The sequence below is a fragment of the Cetorhinus maximus genome, chromosome 2 (genome assembly GCF_964194155.1).
Source record: "Cetorhinus maximus chromosome 2, sCetMax3.hap1.1, whole genome shotgun sequence".
NCBI classification, from domain to species: Eukaryota; Metazoa; Chordata; class Chondrichthyes; order Lamniformes; family Cetorhinidae; genus Cetorhinus; species Cetorhinus maximus.
The window spans coordinates 121215412-121227680 of NC_135880.1; the positions used below are offsets into that span (position 1 = coordinate 121215412).

The 12269-nt window shown below is 39.9% G+C and overlaps 1 protein-coding gene across 1 annotated transcript in view; it reads right to left on the bottom strand.

Annotated features, from left to right (window-relative positions):
• Positions 1–12269, bottom strand: part of slc12a2 (solute carrier family 12 member 2) — a 253622-nt gene that overhangs the window by 175233 nt on the left and 66120 nt on the right. The window contains exon 3 of the mRNA XM_078569009.1: positions 6166–6285. Within this exon, the coding sequence (XP_078425135.1) occupies positions 6166–6285 (120 nt within the window). The remainder of the gene's footprint in view (positions 1–6165; positions 6286–12269) is intronic.

Consider the following 12269-nt stretch of genomic DNA (forward strand, 5'->3'; position numbering starts at 1 on the left):
AACTGAGTAATATTAGGAGAGGGGTGAAATATAAACTGGTTTAAGGTTGGGGGGGTGGGAGGTGGTTGTAGGGACAAGCAAGCAGTGATAGGAGCAGATAATCAAAAGATATCACAGACAAAGGAACAAAGTGGTGTTGAAGGTGGTGATATTATCTAAACGAATGTGCTAATTAAGAATGGATGGCAGGACACTCAAGGTACAGCTCTAGTGGGGTGGGGTGGAAAGACTAACAGGGCATTAAAGGTATAGATACAGCCTTCCGGACTGAATATTGAATTCAACAACTTTAGATCTTGAACTCCCTCCTCCATTCCCACCCCCTTTCCGTTTCTTCCCCCTCCCTTTTGTTTTTTCCAATAATTTATATAGATTTTTCTTTTCCTACCTATTTCCATTATTTTTAAATCTATACCTTTAATGCCCTGTTAGTCTTTCCACCCCACCCCCACTAGAGCTGTACCTTGAGTGTCCTGCCATCCATTCTTAATTAGCACATTCGTTTAGATAATATCACCACCTTCAACACCTCTTTGTTCCTTTGTCTGTGACATCTTTTGAGTATCTGCTCCTATCACTGCTTGCTTGTCCCTACAACCACCCCCCCCTCACCTTAAACCAGCTTATATTTCACCCCTCTCCTAATATTACTCAGTTCTGTTGAAGGGTCATGAGGACTCGAAACGTCAACTCTTTTCTTCTCCGCCGATGCTGCCAGACCTGCTGAGTTTTTCCAGGTAATTCTGTTTCTGTACAGTATTTATGTGGCTAGTCCAGTTCAGTTTCTGGTCAATGGTAACCCCCAGGATGTTGATAGCGAGAGATTCAGTGATGGTAATGCCATTGAAAGTCAAGGGGCAATGATTAGATTCTCTTTTGTTGGAGACAGCCATTGCCTGGCAAGAATGTTACTTGTCTTGCCAGCCCAAGCCTGGATATTATCCAGATCTTGCTGTATTTGGATACGGACTGCTTCAATATCCTCATCTGTTCCACTATCCTCAGTGGGCTCGTAGCTGTATGCCTACAATGTGTCACAGCTCCTCCGCTTGCTGCGGACCAGATTGTGCACTGTGCTCACCAGATTGTGTGACCCTAAGGCTACTCTAGAACTAGGCCCCACAGAGATGTGTGCCTCTGTGCTGCTGGAGTGTGGGGGTGACCACTGTGACAGGTCTTCAACGGTGCTGTCCTCAGGTTCCGCATCTGAGGTGCCATCGGGGATTGAGCCAAGGGCCTCAGGTGCTTGGCAGAGGTGCCTGTGAAAGAGATAATTCATACGTGGGGCAGGCAGCTGTAAAACAAGACCGTGCACTCAAAGTATCATTGTCTGCAGGATGGGCAGGGTCCTCATTGTCGTCAACCTGACCATTGCTACAGGAACAATTTGTGTCCTCTCAGGACAGCTTGGTGGTCTGTTCTCAAAGGCAGTGATGACCTTAAATCCCAGAATTCCATCCACCCCCCCCCCCCAACCCCCAAATCAATTGAGAGAGCTTGTGCTGCAGAAAGGCAGGTGGAGATTGTGAGCAGGGTGCGTGCCAGGGCGGATGATAAGGATTCCGGTCATGCATGGATGGTGCGTGGAGCCACGAAGACACAAGCTCCAGAGGAGATCGGTCCAGATGGAGAGGTGGAAGCAGTGTGCGCACGCGAGAGAGAGGCAGGCAGGCAGACTGATCCGCACACAGAGAGAGAGAGAGAGAGAGAGAGAGAGAGAGAGAGAGAGAGAGAGAGAGAGAGAGAGACACAAAGGGGTGATGTCCCTTGAGCTGACAGCACGTGATATCTGTGATTGTGAGATCGGCTTGAGTATGTATGAGTTGAGTGCAATGAGATGGTTGACTTAGCCTGACAGAACAGATATCATCTATCCTCTTTCTGCACTGGATGACTGACCTCTGTGCAGCATTAACATTGACCACCACTGCCACCGCTTCCTAAACCAGAGTGCTGAGGTTGGTGGACCTCCTCAAGCCATCATCGGGGTAGTGGACATCACGGTGGGCCTCCAGGTGTCCAGCATTCATCACTAAATTTGGAGGGTGCTGTCTTCTTCCCTTTTGGGGCCATCTTTCTCATCTGTGGCAGTCCTGGGTTGCAAACACTGACAAAGCTCTCATGGGTGCTGTTTAAATATGGCACCTGGAGTGAGGAAGCAGTGAGCTCACAGAGGGCAAGGCAAAGCAGAGGCCACCCACCCGCAATTCGGCGTGTTTCCCATGCATGCACAATTAATGCGGCAGGAAGCAGACGATACAGCACGAAAACACGCCATTGCGGCCAGCTGTTTATCATGCCCTCTACCGCACTTAGTGTGATCAAGGGGAAATCCCGCCCAAGAGATTCATCACAGCAAAGATAGGTCCTAACTAAAATCCATTCACAGGCAGAGAATTGGGGCTAGCTTTTTACCTACTGATTTTAAGAATCAAACCAGATTTTCACTACAGGGGCGCAAATGCATCTTAACTGGAGCAAAGCCCAAAACCTGCTGCTGTAAAGAGTAAACCACTGCAGGTTTATTGCCAAACATTTCCAACTCCCCTTCAGCGAATGAAAAGGGAATCATCAGGCCTACAACATTTCAAGCTTCCATCTCAAATGGCTCGAGTATAACAGTGAAGTGCACGCTTTACCTCTTTTGTATTCACTTTTTCTTGTGTATGTGTGTTTCTGTGCACAAATCAGAGGGTGCTGTTGCAAATACATTCAGATGTTGAGAAATAAATAGTTATTCTTGGCGTATGAGAAAACCTGTCCTTTGTCTATTCTGGAGAATCATAGTGCTCAAGTGGTTAGCACTTCTTTAAAACGTGTCTATCTGCAGTCAGTCGAGAGGTGAAAAAAGGAGGAACCATCCGAACATCTCTGCCCTGTCCAGAACAAAGAGGACACCTCATTTTTAGGTGTTCCATAGTGCTGTCCCTAGCATGCTCTTATGCACTCGTAATTGAACCAGGATTGATCCCCCAGCTTGATGGTAATGGTAGATTAAGGGATATGCCAGGTCATGAGGTGACAAATTGTGGTTGAATACGCTGTTGCTGCTGATGGCCCACAGCGCCTCATGGATGCCCAGGTTTAAGTTGCTGGATCTGTTCTAAATCTATCCCTTTTAGCATGACGGTAGTGCCGCACAACACAACGAAGGGTATCCTCGATATGAAATTCGGATTTTGTCTTCACAAGGACTGTGCAGTAGGCATTCCTACCAATATTGTCATGGATAAATATATCTGCAATAGTTAACTGGTGGAGACGAGGTCAAGTGGGCTGTTCCCCTCACCACCTTCCGCAGGCCCAGTCTAGCTACTATGCCCTTTAGAACTCACCCAGCTCAGTCAATAGCATGCTACCAAGCCACTCTTGGTAATTGAAGTCCCTCACCAAGAATACATTCTGTGCCTTGCCACCTTCAGTGCTTCTTCCAAAGTGTTCAACATGGAGGAGTACTGATTCATCAGCTGAGGAGAGCTGGTATGTGGTAATCAGCAAGAGGTTTCCTTACCTATGTTTGATCTGATGCCATGAGATTTCATGGTGTCCAGAGTCAACGTTGAGGACTCCCAGGGCAACTCCCTCCTGACTGCATACCACTGTGGGTGGGTCTGCCCTACTGGTAGAACAGGATGTACCCAGGGATGGTGATGGTGGTGTCTGGGACATAGTCACACACGCCAAATCATACCTTACAGACGTCAGGCTGTTGCTTGACTAGTCTGTGAGGCAGCTCTCCCAATTTTGACATAAGTCCCCAGATGTTAGTGAGGAGGGCTTTGCAGGGTCGATAGGGTTTGGTTTGGCATTGTCATTTCTGTTGCCCAAGTCAATGCTGGGTGGTCCACCCAGTTTCATTCTTTTTGACTTGGCCTAATTAAGGGAAAGTAAAAAGTTCCTTGGCACTTCTCAGAGGGGAGCTCTGTGCCTTGCCCAACATTCCTCTCAACCGTCATTTATCTCATTGTAGTTCACAGAATTGATTCTCAAGTTTACCAACATGACAGTGAATATACTCTAAATGGACTTCATTGGCTGCATGACATCTGCATGGTGCTATATAAATGCAGTTCTCTAATGGTTTAAAAGTGTTTCTCTCTTTCCTCAGTGATAATCTGTGCCTCTACAATTCTTTCATAAATTTAAATTCAAAACCAAGCCTTTTAAAAGCAAAATATAGTTCATGTAGATTATTGCAAAAGCCTTTCAGAAAGTTTAATATAATGCCCTTGGGGAAGTTGAAGGGGGTGGCAGCCTACATTTGCTCTGATTTGTTGCTGCTGGTGCACCAAATACACGTTTGTTTTGAACTGGAGCAGATTTCTCCCTGGAAATTTATGACTGCTTTGGTAGGAGAGAACATCTCAAGTAACCACCAAGTTCCTTTTTAAATTCAGTGCCAATATTCAAAGAAACATCAGGGAATCCTTAGCAATATATATATATTATTTTAAAATACAAATCACTTTGAGAACAAAAGACAGATACAAATAATTGCATTAGTGAGTACAGAAGTCATAGGTCATGGAATGCTTTACTACAGGAAGTGGTAGATGCAGGGACCATTTCATATTTTAAATGGAAAATTGGATGAACATTGGAAGCTGAGCAAGTTACAGGGGTATGGGGAAGTAAGAGGACAAGGGGGTTAATGTTGGATTACTTGACGAAAGTCCCAGCAGAGATACAAGGGGTCAAATGGTCTCATCTTCTACTGTAATCAATGGTTTTAATCAATACAAAACATTTCTCAACTATTCATTTCAAATATCTGGCAGTTAATTAGAAACACAGGCTTGTATATTTGTAAGTGTTCTTTTAAAATAGTGGTTGTCAAACTGGGGTCCATAGGTACCTTCCAAGAGATCTACACAGGGCAAGCCTTATGGTGGGGTGACTACCCAGGGCATTGTGGTCAAGTGTAACGAAGCCCACACATTGCTTGAGTTTGGTGTTGCCGGGGGGGAAGGAGAAACAGGTTAGGTCAGGGGAGATATGTGTTCTCCTTCCCCCAGTGCTCTTGTTCTGGATAGACAGTGTACAGTGAGATATACACAATGATATTTGTAAGTAAACACCTCTTTTCCTAAAAGCATTTTTAAAGCAGCCTTTTTGCACATAACAGCTCATGTTACAAGTATTATATGGTATTGCAATTTAATTGGGGTGTCCATGATTACTAATTCGTTTGAAATGGGGTCCTTCAACTATGATTTTGAAAATCACTCTTAAAAATCTTTAATACATTCAGAATCATACTGATTTAATGAGTCTTACATTATTAATAGACTACTCTGATACAGTCAATTCACTGTTAAAATATGATTGAATTGAAAGCAGCTTTAATTAAATTCATTCCTCTTGTCCATTTCTTTATGCTGCAGATTGCCATAGTGATGTGGTGTCATGGATTTTCTAATAATTCGAAAAATTTTACAAAAGGATAATTTCACATGGCTCACGTCTATGAGGTCTTGTACAATACACTGAAGATAGACATCAACTAAAAATCGACTTTGTAATTTAACTAGTTAATTTCCTCACATGCAAAGTTTTTTTTAAAAAAGGATAGAGAGAGCAACAAGTGGTCACTTGCAGTAATATTACAATAAATGATGAAGCTCCTCTCTCAAACGTCTCCTCTTTATAAGAGATCATCTGCTTTTATTTTTTCCTACTAAGTCACATCATGATCAAGTTGGAAGCGGATACTATCAATTAGGGAAAAGTCACTAGTATAAGGCAACAGTTTTGCATGAGCCCCTACAAGAGATTTTTTCCCTAAAGATAAAAAGATATGGGAATATGGTTGCTATGCCTTCAAAGTCCAGAAATTATCAGTTATGCAAAAGAAAGTAATTTTTTCACCACAAAGATGAAAGGCATTTTGCTGTTAGCCAGCCATTTAGCAGTTACTCAAAGCTGCATCTGCAATGCATGTTTAGTAGAAACTTTACAATTTTTAAGTTGATAAAGGTTTCTAAAAGACCCCAATAACAGTCCTATCACAAAATTATTCCAAAAAAAATCCCAAATGATATGACTAAATACCTTTCAAGGGCAATTGGTGATGGACAATAAAATGCTGGCCTAGCCGGCACCACCCACATCCCATGAAAGAATATGCAAAAAATCAATTGAAAACAGAGTTAGCAATTTACCTACCAGAACACCTTTAACCCAGCCAAACTTTACAACACCTTTATTGTCAACAACATGCTTTGACACAGCCTCCACAGCTGGACTGGTTTCTTCTCCATTTACATAGCCATCCTCAAAAGGCTCCTGAAAAGCAGATGAGAAAGGTTTTAGTTTTATTACCTGTCACTTCAAATCATATACTATTTATAAATTCATGCTTAAGTGTCTAAAACAGTTACTCCAGATTTATCTTACGAGACGAGACAACTGCCAATTATTGAATTCCAAGTTTAAAAAACAACAAATTGTGCACATGCCAGCACCAGCTTTTCAACCTGTGTCATTACATTGAAGTGAATGCAAGAACATAATATATAGGAGCAGGAATAAACCACACCTCAAGCCAGATCTGTCATTCAGTAAGACCATAGCTTCAACATTGTTCCTGGTAAGTATTAAATTATGGTTCAGGTTCTGAGCTGGCACAGAGACAGAAAGGGAAAGAGCCAAGTTTCCAAAAGAAATTGTAGCCAAGGCAACAACTTTATTCAAAAAAGAGAATTAACTGAGTAACTAAAGACCTGTTAGTCAAGTAACACTTGTAGGTGAACTCAGAATCTATAATTTGATTGATGCATGAAATAATCAAGTGCAGATTTAATGAAAGCAAGTTATGATTCAAAAGCCTAAGTCTTTTTTTTGAGGAGATGGGTAATGGTACAGGTAAAAGGAAAAGCATTTGGATTTTCTATAAGGCATCTCACATGAGGGTCTATACCATTACCTGATTTTTTTCTAAGAGAGCAAAGCAGAGATAGGAAGTTAGTTGTTAAAGATTAGGGTTGGTTGTTCAGGTTGGAAATAAGTGAGAAGTCGCGAGGATACTTTGGGATACTTCAACTGGGACAGAGAAGCCCATGAGAATTTTTTTTAAATTAAGACAGATTTTGATAGGATGAACAGGGAAAGACTGTTGCTTTATAGTGGGGAAGTCAATGATGACCATGCCAATTAAAAATGATACAGAGTGAGGAGCAGGGTTAAGAGAAATTACCATTATGGAGTATGGGATGCTTTTACTATATAGAGCAATTGAGACAAAGATAATAAGTTTTAAAAAGGGAAAAATTGAAGCAGAGGAAGATACAGGGACATACAGCAAAAAGAACGCACAATGGTCTGAATGGTCTGCATCTGCACTGTAAACATTAAAGTTTCTACAGAGTGGCAAGACACAGATTTATGCCCACTATTTCTTTATTTAGAACTTCCCAACCTGGCTAGATCCGCAGGGGAGGTAACAACTCCTGCAGCCATATCCTGGGGCTGCAGTAGTTGATCTTGAATAATAACTGCCCTCCTTTTCATGCTTATCTAGCTATCCCTTAAATGCATAAAAGGGGAACAGAGTAGAAGAATATACCAATATGGTTGGATGAAGAGAGGTGGGTGAAGGCTCAAGTGGGGCATAAATGCCAGCATAGACCAGGATGGCCTATTCATATGCTTTGAAATCTGTTTAACTCTAATTATTTTATCCTTGCCCCACTTCACTCGCTCACACACACATACACACAGTTAGTATGCAGGTACAGCAAGTAATTAAGAAGGCTAATGGAATGCTATCCTTTATTACAAGAGGGATTGAATATAAAAGTAAGGATGTTATTCTTCAGTTATACAGGGCATTGGTGAGACGCACCTCAAATACTGTGTGCAGTTTTGTTTCCTTACTTAAGGAAGGATGTAAATGCATTGGAGGCTATTCAAAGATGTTTACTATGTTGACACCTGGAATGAGTGGGGTGTCTTATGAGGAAAGGTTGGACAGGTTGGGCTTGTTTCCACTGAAGTGTAGAAGAGAGAGAGGTGATTTGATTGAAGTATAAAAGATCTTGAATGACCTTGATAAGGTGGACCATCAAAAGGACGTTTCCTCTTGTGGACGAGTCCAGAGCTAGGGGGCACTGTTTTAAAATTAGGGGTCAGTCTTTTAGGACAGAGATGAGGATAAATTTTTTCTCAAGAGGGTTGTGCGACTTTGAAATTCTCTGCCTCAGAAGGTGGTGGAGGCAGTGTCATTGAATATTTTTAAGGCAGAGGTAGATTGATTCCCTTGCCTAACAAAAACCAAAAGGTTATCAGTGTTTGATGGCAATGCGGAAATCAAAACACAGGATGATCAGCCATGATCTTATTGAATGGCGGAGCAGGCTAGAGGGGCCGGATGGTCTACTCCTGTTCCTATTTATGTTATGATCAATGCAAGTTGCATTTATATCTTGACATCACAGACTCCAGAAGAACAGAAAAAAATCAACGTGAATTGCTGCTCAGTTACTTTGGAAGTAGAAGTATGACCTCACTTAAATTAAGCACTGCCAAGGACATTGATGATACATTGTCAATATGCCATTATAGAGAACATGATGACAGATATTGGCACTGCTCTAAAGAAGTGTAACATCCAAGGCTTCCAAGGAGATTACCATATTCCAATATAAATAAAATTGAGAGCTTTGACATTTAATAATTCACAGTGCTCCCGCACACCATAAAAATACAACCAAGCTACAGCCCGATTTCATTTTTTAAAATTATACACTAATGATCACAAACAAGACCAAGGTTAAAACCAGATGTCACCTGTAGCACCTGTGAAAAATGAACTGTGTGCAAACATTAACTGTGTGCAAACAAAGGAATTAGCATGTTCTCTTTTACAATGTGGTGATATCCAGTATTTCCATCAATCAACCTAGATAGAGAATGTCGCTTTTTAAAGATGCACTCCACTTTAATACTAGTCATTAACTGCATTTGGATCATAACTATGCCTAATTGAACCAATAAAGATATAGCTCATAAAGGGTACTCCTGATTTTTAAAAAATTTTTAATTTTATATTTGCTTACAAAACCAGGTGGCGACAAAAGTTAAACTACATCATCAGGTACTGTGATAAAAATATACTGCACATTTCCCTTGGCCAAATATTCCCATAAAAGCAAAGACAAAAATTACATTGAATTATGATTAAAAATATACAGTACCACTCTGTTCTCTCACCAAGCATAAAAGCTTTGCTAAACATTCAAGACAGTGTTTCTTGAAAATGTTTTGTACTTCCAATTCCTGTGCATGCAGTTATGCCCAAAATATAGCTACAAGATCATCAATTCATCCATCAGGGGACAACTTCTCTTGGAAGAAGATCAGGGAGAACTGCAGTATCCAAATGTGCTGCATGATCATGTTTTCTGCCAGCAATAAACCAAGAGAGATTTTCAACATACAAGATGAGGGTGTCATGCTTTGTCTAAATTTAAACTTGGACTGAAACCACTCTTCAGCTTTTATCTATTTTTATTTGAATTCAAAGCTTAAAGAGTCAAACTGAACATTCTTCACCGCAAACTAAATGGGGATCCATACAATATTTTGATCATGAATGGTTTTTGATATTGAAATTATGCTTTCTACAATCAAATAATGTTCAAAAAATTATGAATGGCGTGATTAGTAATACTAACCTTCAGTGAATACTTCATAAATGAGCAATTTGGAGTCACTGCTTAATTGTCACAAGTCACCTTAGCTACAATTCACCAAAAGTCTATATTGGCAAATAATTTTACTTGTAAGAGTCTTTTAATTAAGTGTTTATAACATGCTAAAAGCACCCAACATATAAAACATGAACCAAGGTCAAGTTATAGCAGTGGGGAACTATGGCGCAGTAGAAATAGATTATGATTACCCTGGTATGTGAAACTGAGCACAAGACGGGAGGTTTTTTTTAAAAAATCATGGGATGTGTGTGTCACTGGCAAAGCCAGCATTTGTTGCGCATCCCTAATTGCCCTCGAGGGGGTATAGAATGTTTAGGAAGAATAAACTAGATTTAAAACAGATTATAGTGTGTAGTTCTTTATGAGACACACATGGATGCTTAATAAAGTAGATCCTGTAGGAAGGAAAGAAAGTTATCTAGTAAAGTAATCTGGCCAGGGTTTCAAAAGCAAGCAGAATGGAGATAGTTCGATGTTCATCACAGATTGCCAGTTTAGAATAAGAGAGAGGACAAAACACCAAGTTTAAGATGAATGTGCAAATAAGGCAGCTGCATTTATTGGGGAATATCAAGTAACTAAAAAAAAAAAGAGTGATCTTGACAGTTAGAATTGGCAAATACGATGCACAAATGTTTTGTGACAATACTAGGAACTCAAAAGAGGGAATTCGGTGTAAGCAATTGACCCTGACAGAATCCTGAAAATAGAACATGCAGCACCTTTGGGTGACAACAACTACAAAATGAGGAGGACATCAAGGATCATGGGCGGGAGTTCCTATGCAGTTTAAAGCTCAAAATTATCAGAGCCCCGAGGATAGACTGTATTCATCCCAGAGAATCAAGACAGACCAGAGATGAGATTAGCAAAATGTAATCACATGGAAGTCAATGAGTGTTGGGAGAAATTAAAACAAGATAACCTAGTATCCAATTTGAAGAAAGGGAATAAATGAATACAGGCATCCACTGATGCTTTAGTCTAAAATCAAAACAGTGTAAGTTAATCAATCATCAGGGGCAAACATACCAGAATAAATCAAATAAATACACACAGCATAACATTTAAAAGATGCCCAACTAACTGACTTTACTTTTGAGCAGGCGACATCCCAGGTGAACAGGGGAAATCTATATAATTTAGAACAGAGACTTCCAAAGAGGCTGTGATAAAATTAGTCACAAAAAGCTGCCACTGAAAATAAGGTTAACGTATAACCTTTGCGTAGAGAAGTTGAAGTATAGAAGCAGGTGGACATGCTGAAAAGGTGTTTTTTAGGCAAGTGGTATCAGGGGAGTGGGAAAATAATGGTACTGAGCAGAATGCCACAGGGTCCATTGCTGGAACCCCTAATCTACAATAAATGACCAAATAACCCATGCAAACTAGCCAAATTCACAGATGATTATACAATTGGGGAAGTTGTTGAAATGAGTGAAGCAGTCAGGAACTTGCATTAAAAAACGTGGAGATAAAATATTGGAAATTGATTTACAAATATGCTGTGTACTTTGTAGAATTAACCATTTAATTTGAGAAATTGCACACTGCAAAAATATTCCCATCAAGAGACAGCATAGAGAAGAGGTACAGGATTGATCTGGATTACTGTAAAGGGCTGAGGTATGAGGAATGGCATGAAAAGGAGAGATCCTATAATCTTGAAAAGGAAATGACAGAAAAGGGAGCTTTACAGAAGTACTATCGGATATTAACCGACAAAATGATGTTCTGGATTAAATTCAAGGTATATTATAACAAGGGGCGACTGACTAAAACTGACAAAAGCAAACTTGAATAGACTTTAGAAAAACGTCATACGAAAGGGTGATTTACATGTGAAATGGTAGTGAAGGTGAAAACTCCAGATTTGTTAAAGAAATCAAGGACATAATGTCAGGGGGCACTTTTGTAAACAATTATAGCAACTTACCCATTCCTGAAAACTGTTCACTTTGATTTCTGGTAGCATATAAAATGTATATTGTGTTTAAAATCCACTTACTCAGTAATATACATAGTGGCATTATATCTTTTTTTAAAAAGTGAAGAGTCCATTTGAAAGCACCATTATAAATTGGTTGCACTCTCATTTGTCTACAAACCAAGTACTTTCAAGATTTAATAGATATAAAAAAGGCTAACTTGTGTGCAACTGCATCAGAAAAAAGCATGTACATCTTTCCTTTAAATGCCTCAAATTTTTAACTTATAGAATTCAAAATTTAATTTCAAGTATATAATATAGTTTTTCTGATATCAACTTTAGTAAATATTTGCTCCCATGCTACCAATTAGATTGTAGCTTATACCTGTACTGCAGCATAATTTCATGGAAACATCAATGGCATGAAGTCTCTGTAGATAGATTTAACCTGCTTCACTAATCAGCAGCAAGAACATGTTCATAAATCTTTGTTCCTATTGTTAATGCCAACAGCTCACTGCACTAGACATCGCTTCATCTATAGCTCAACAAGATTTATTTTGTGAAAAGTGATGTATCATAGTTTCTAGATTATAGTAATCTAGAACTTAAAAAACTGACACTAG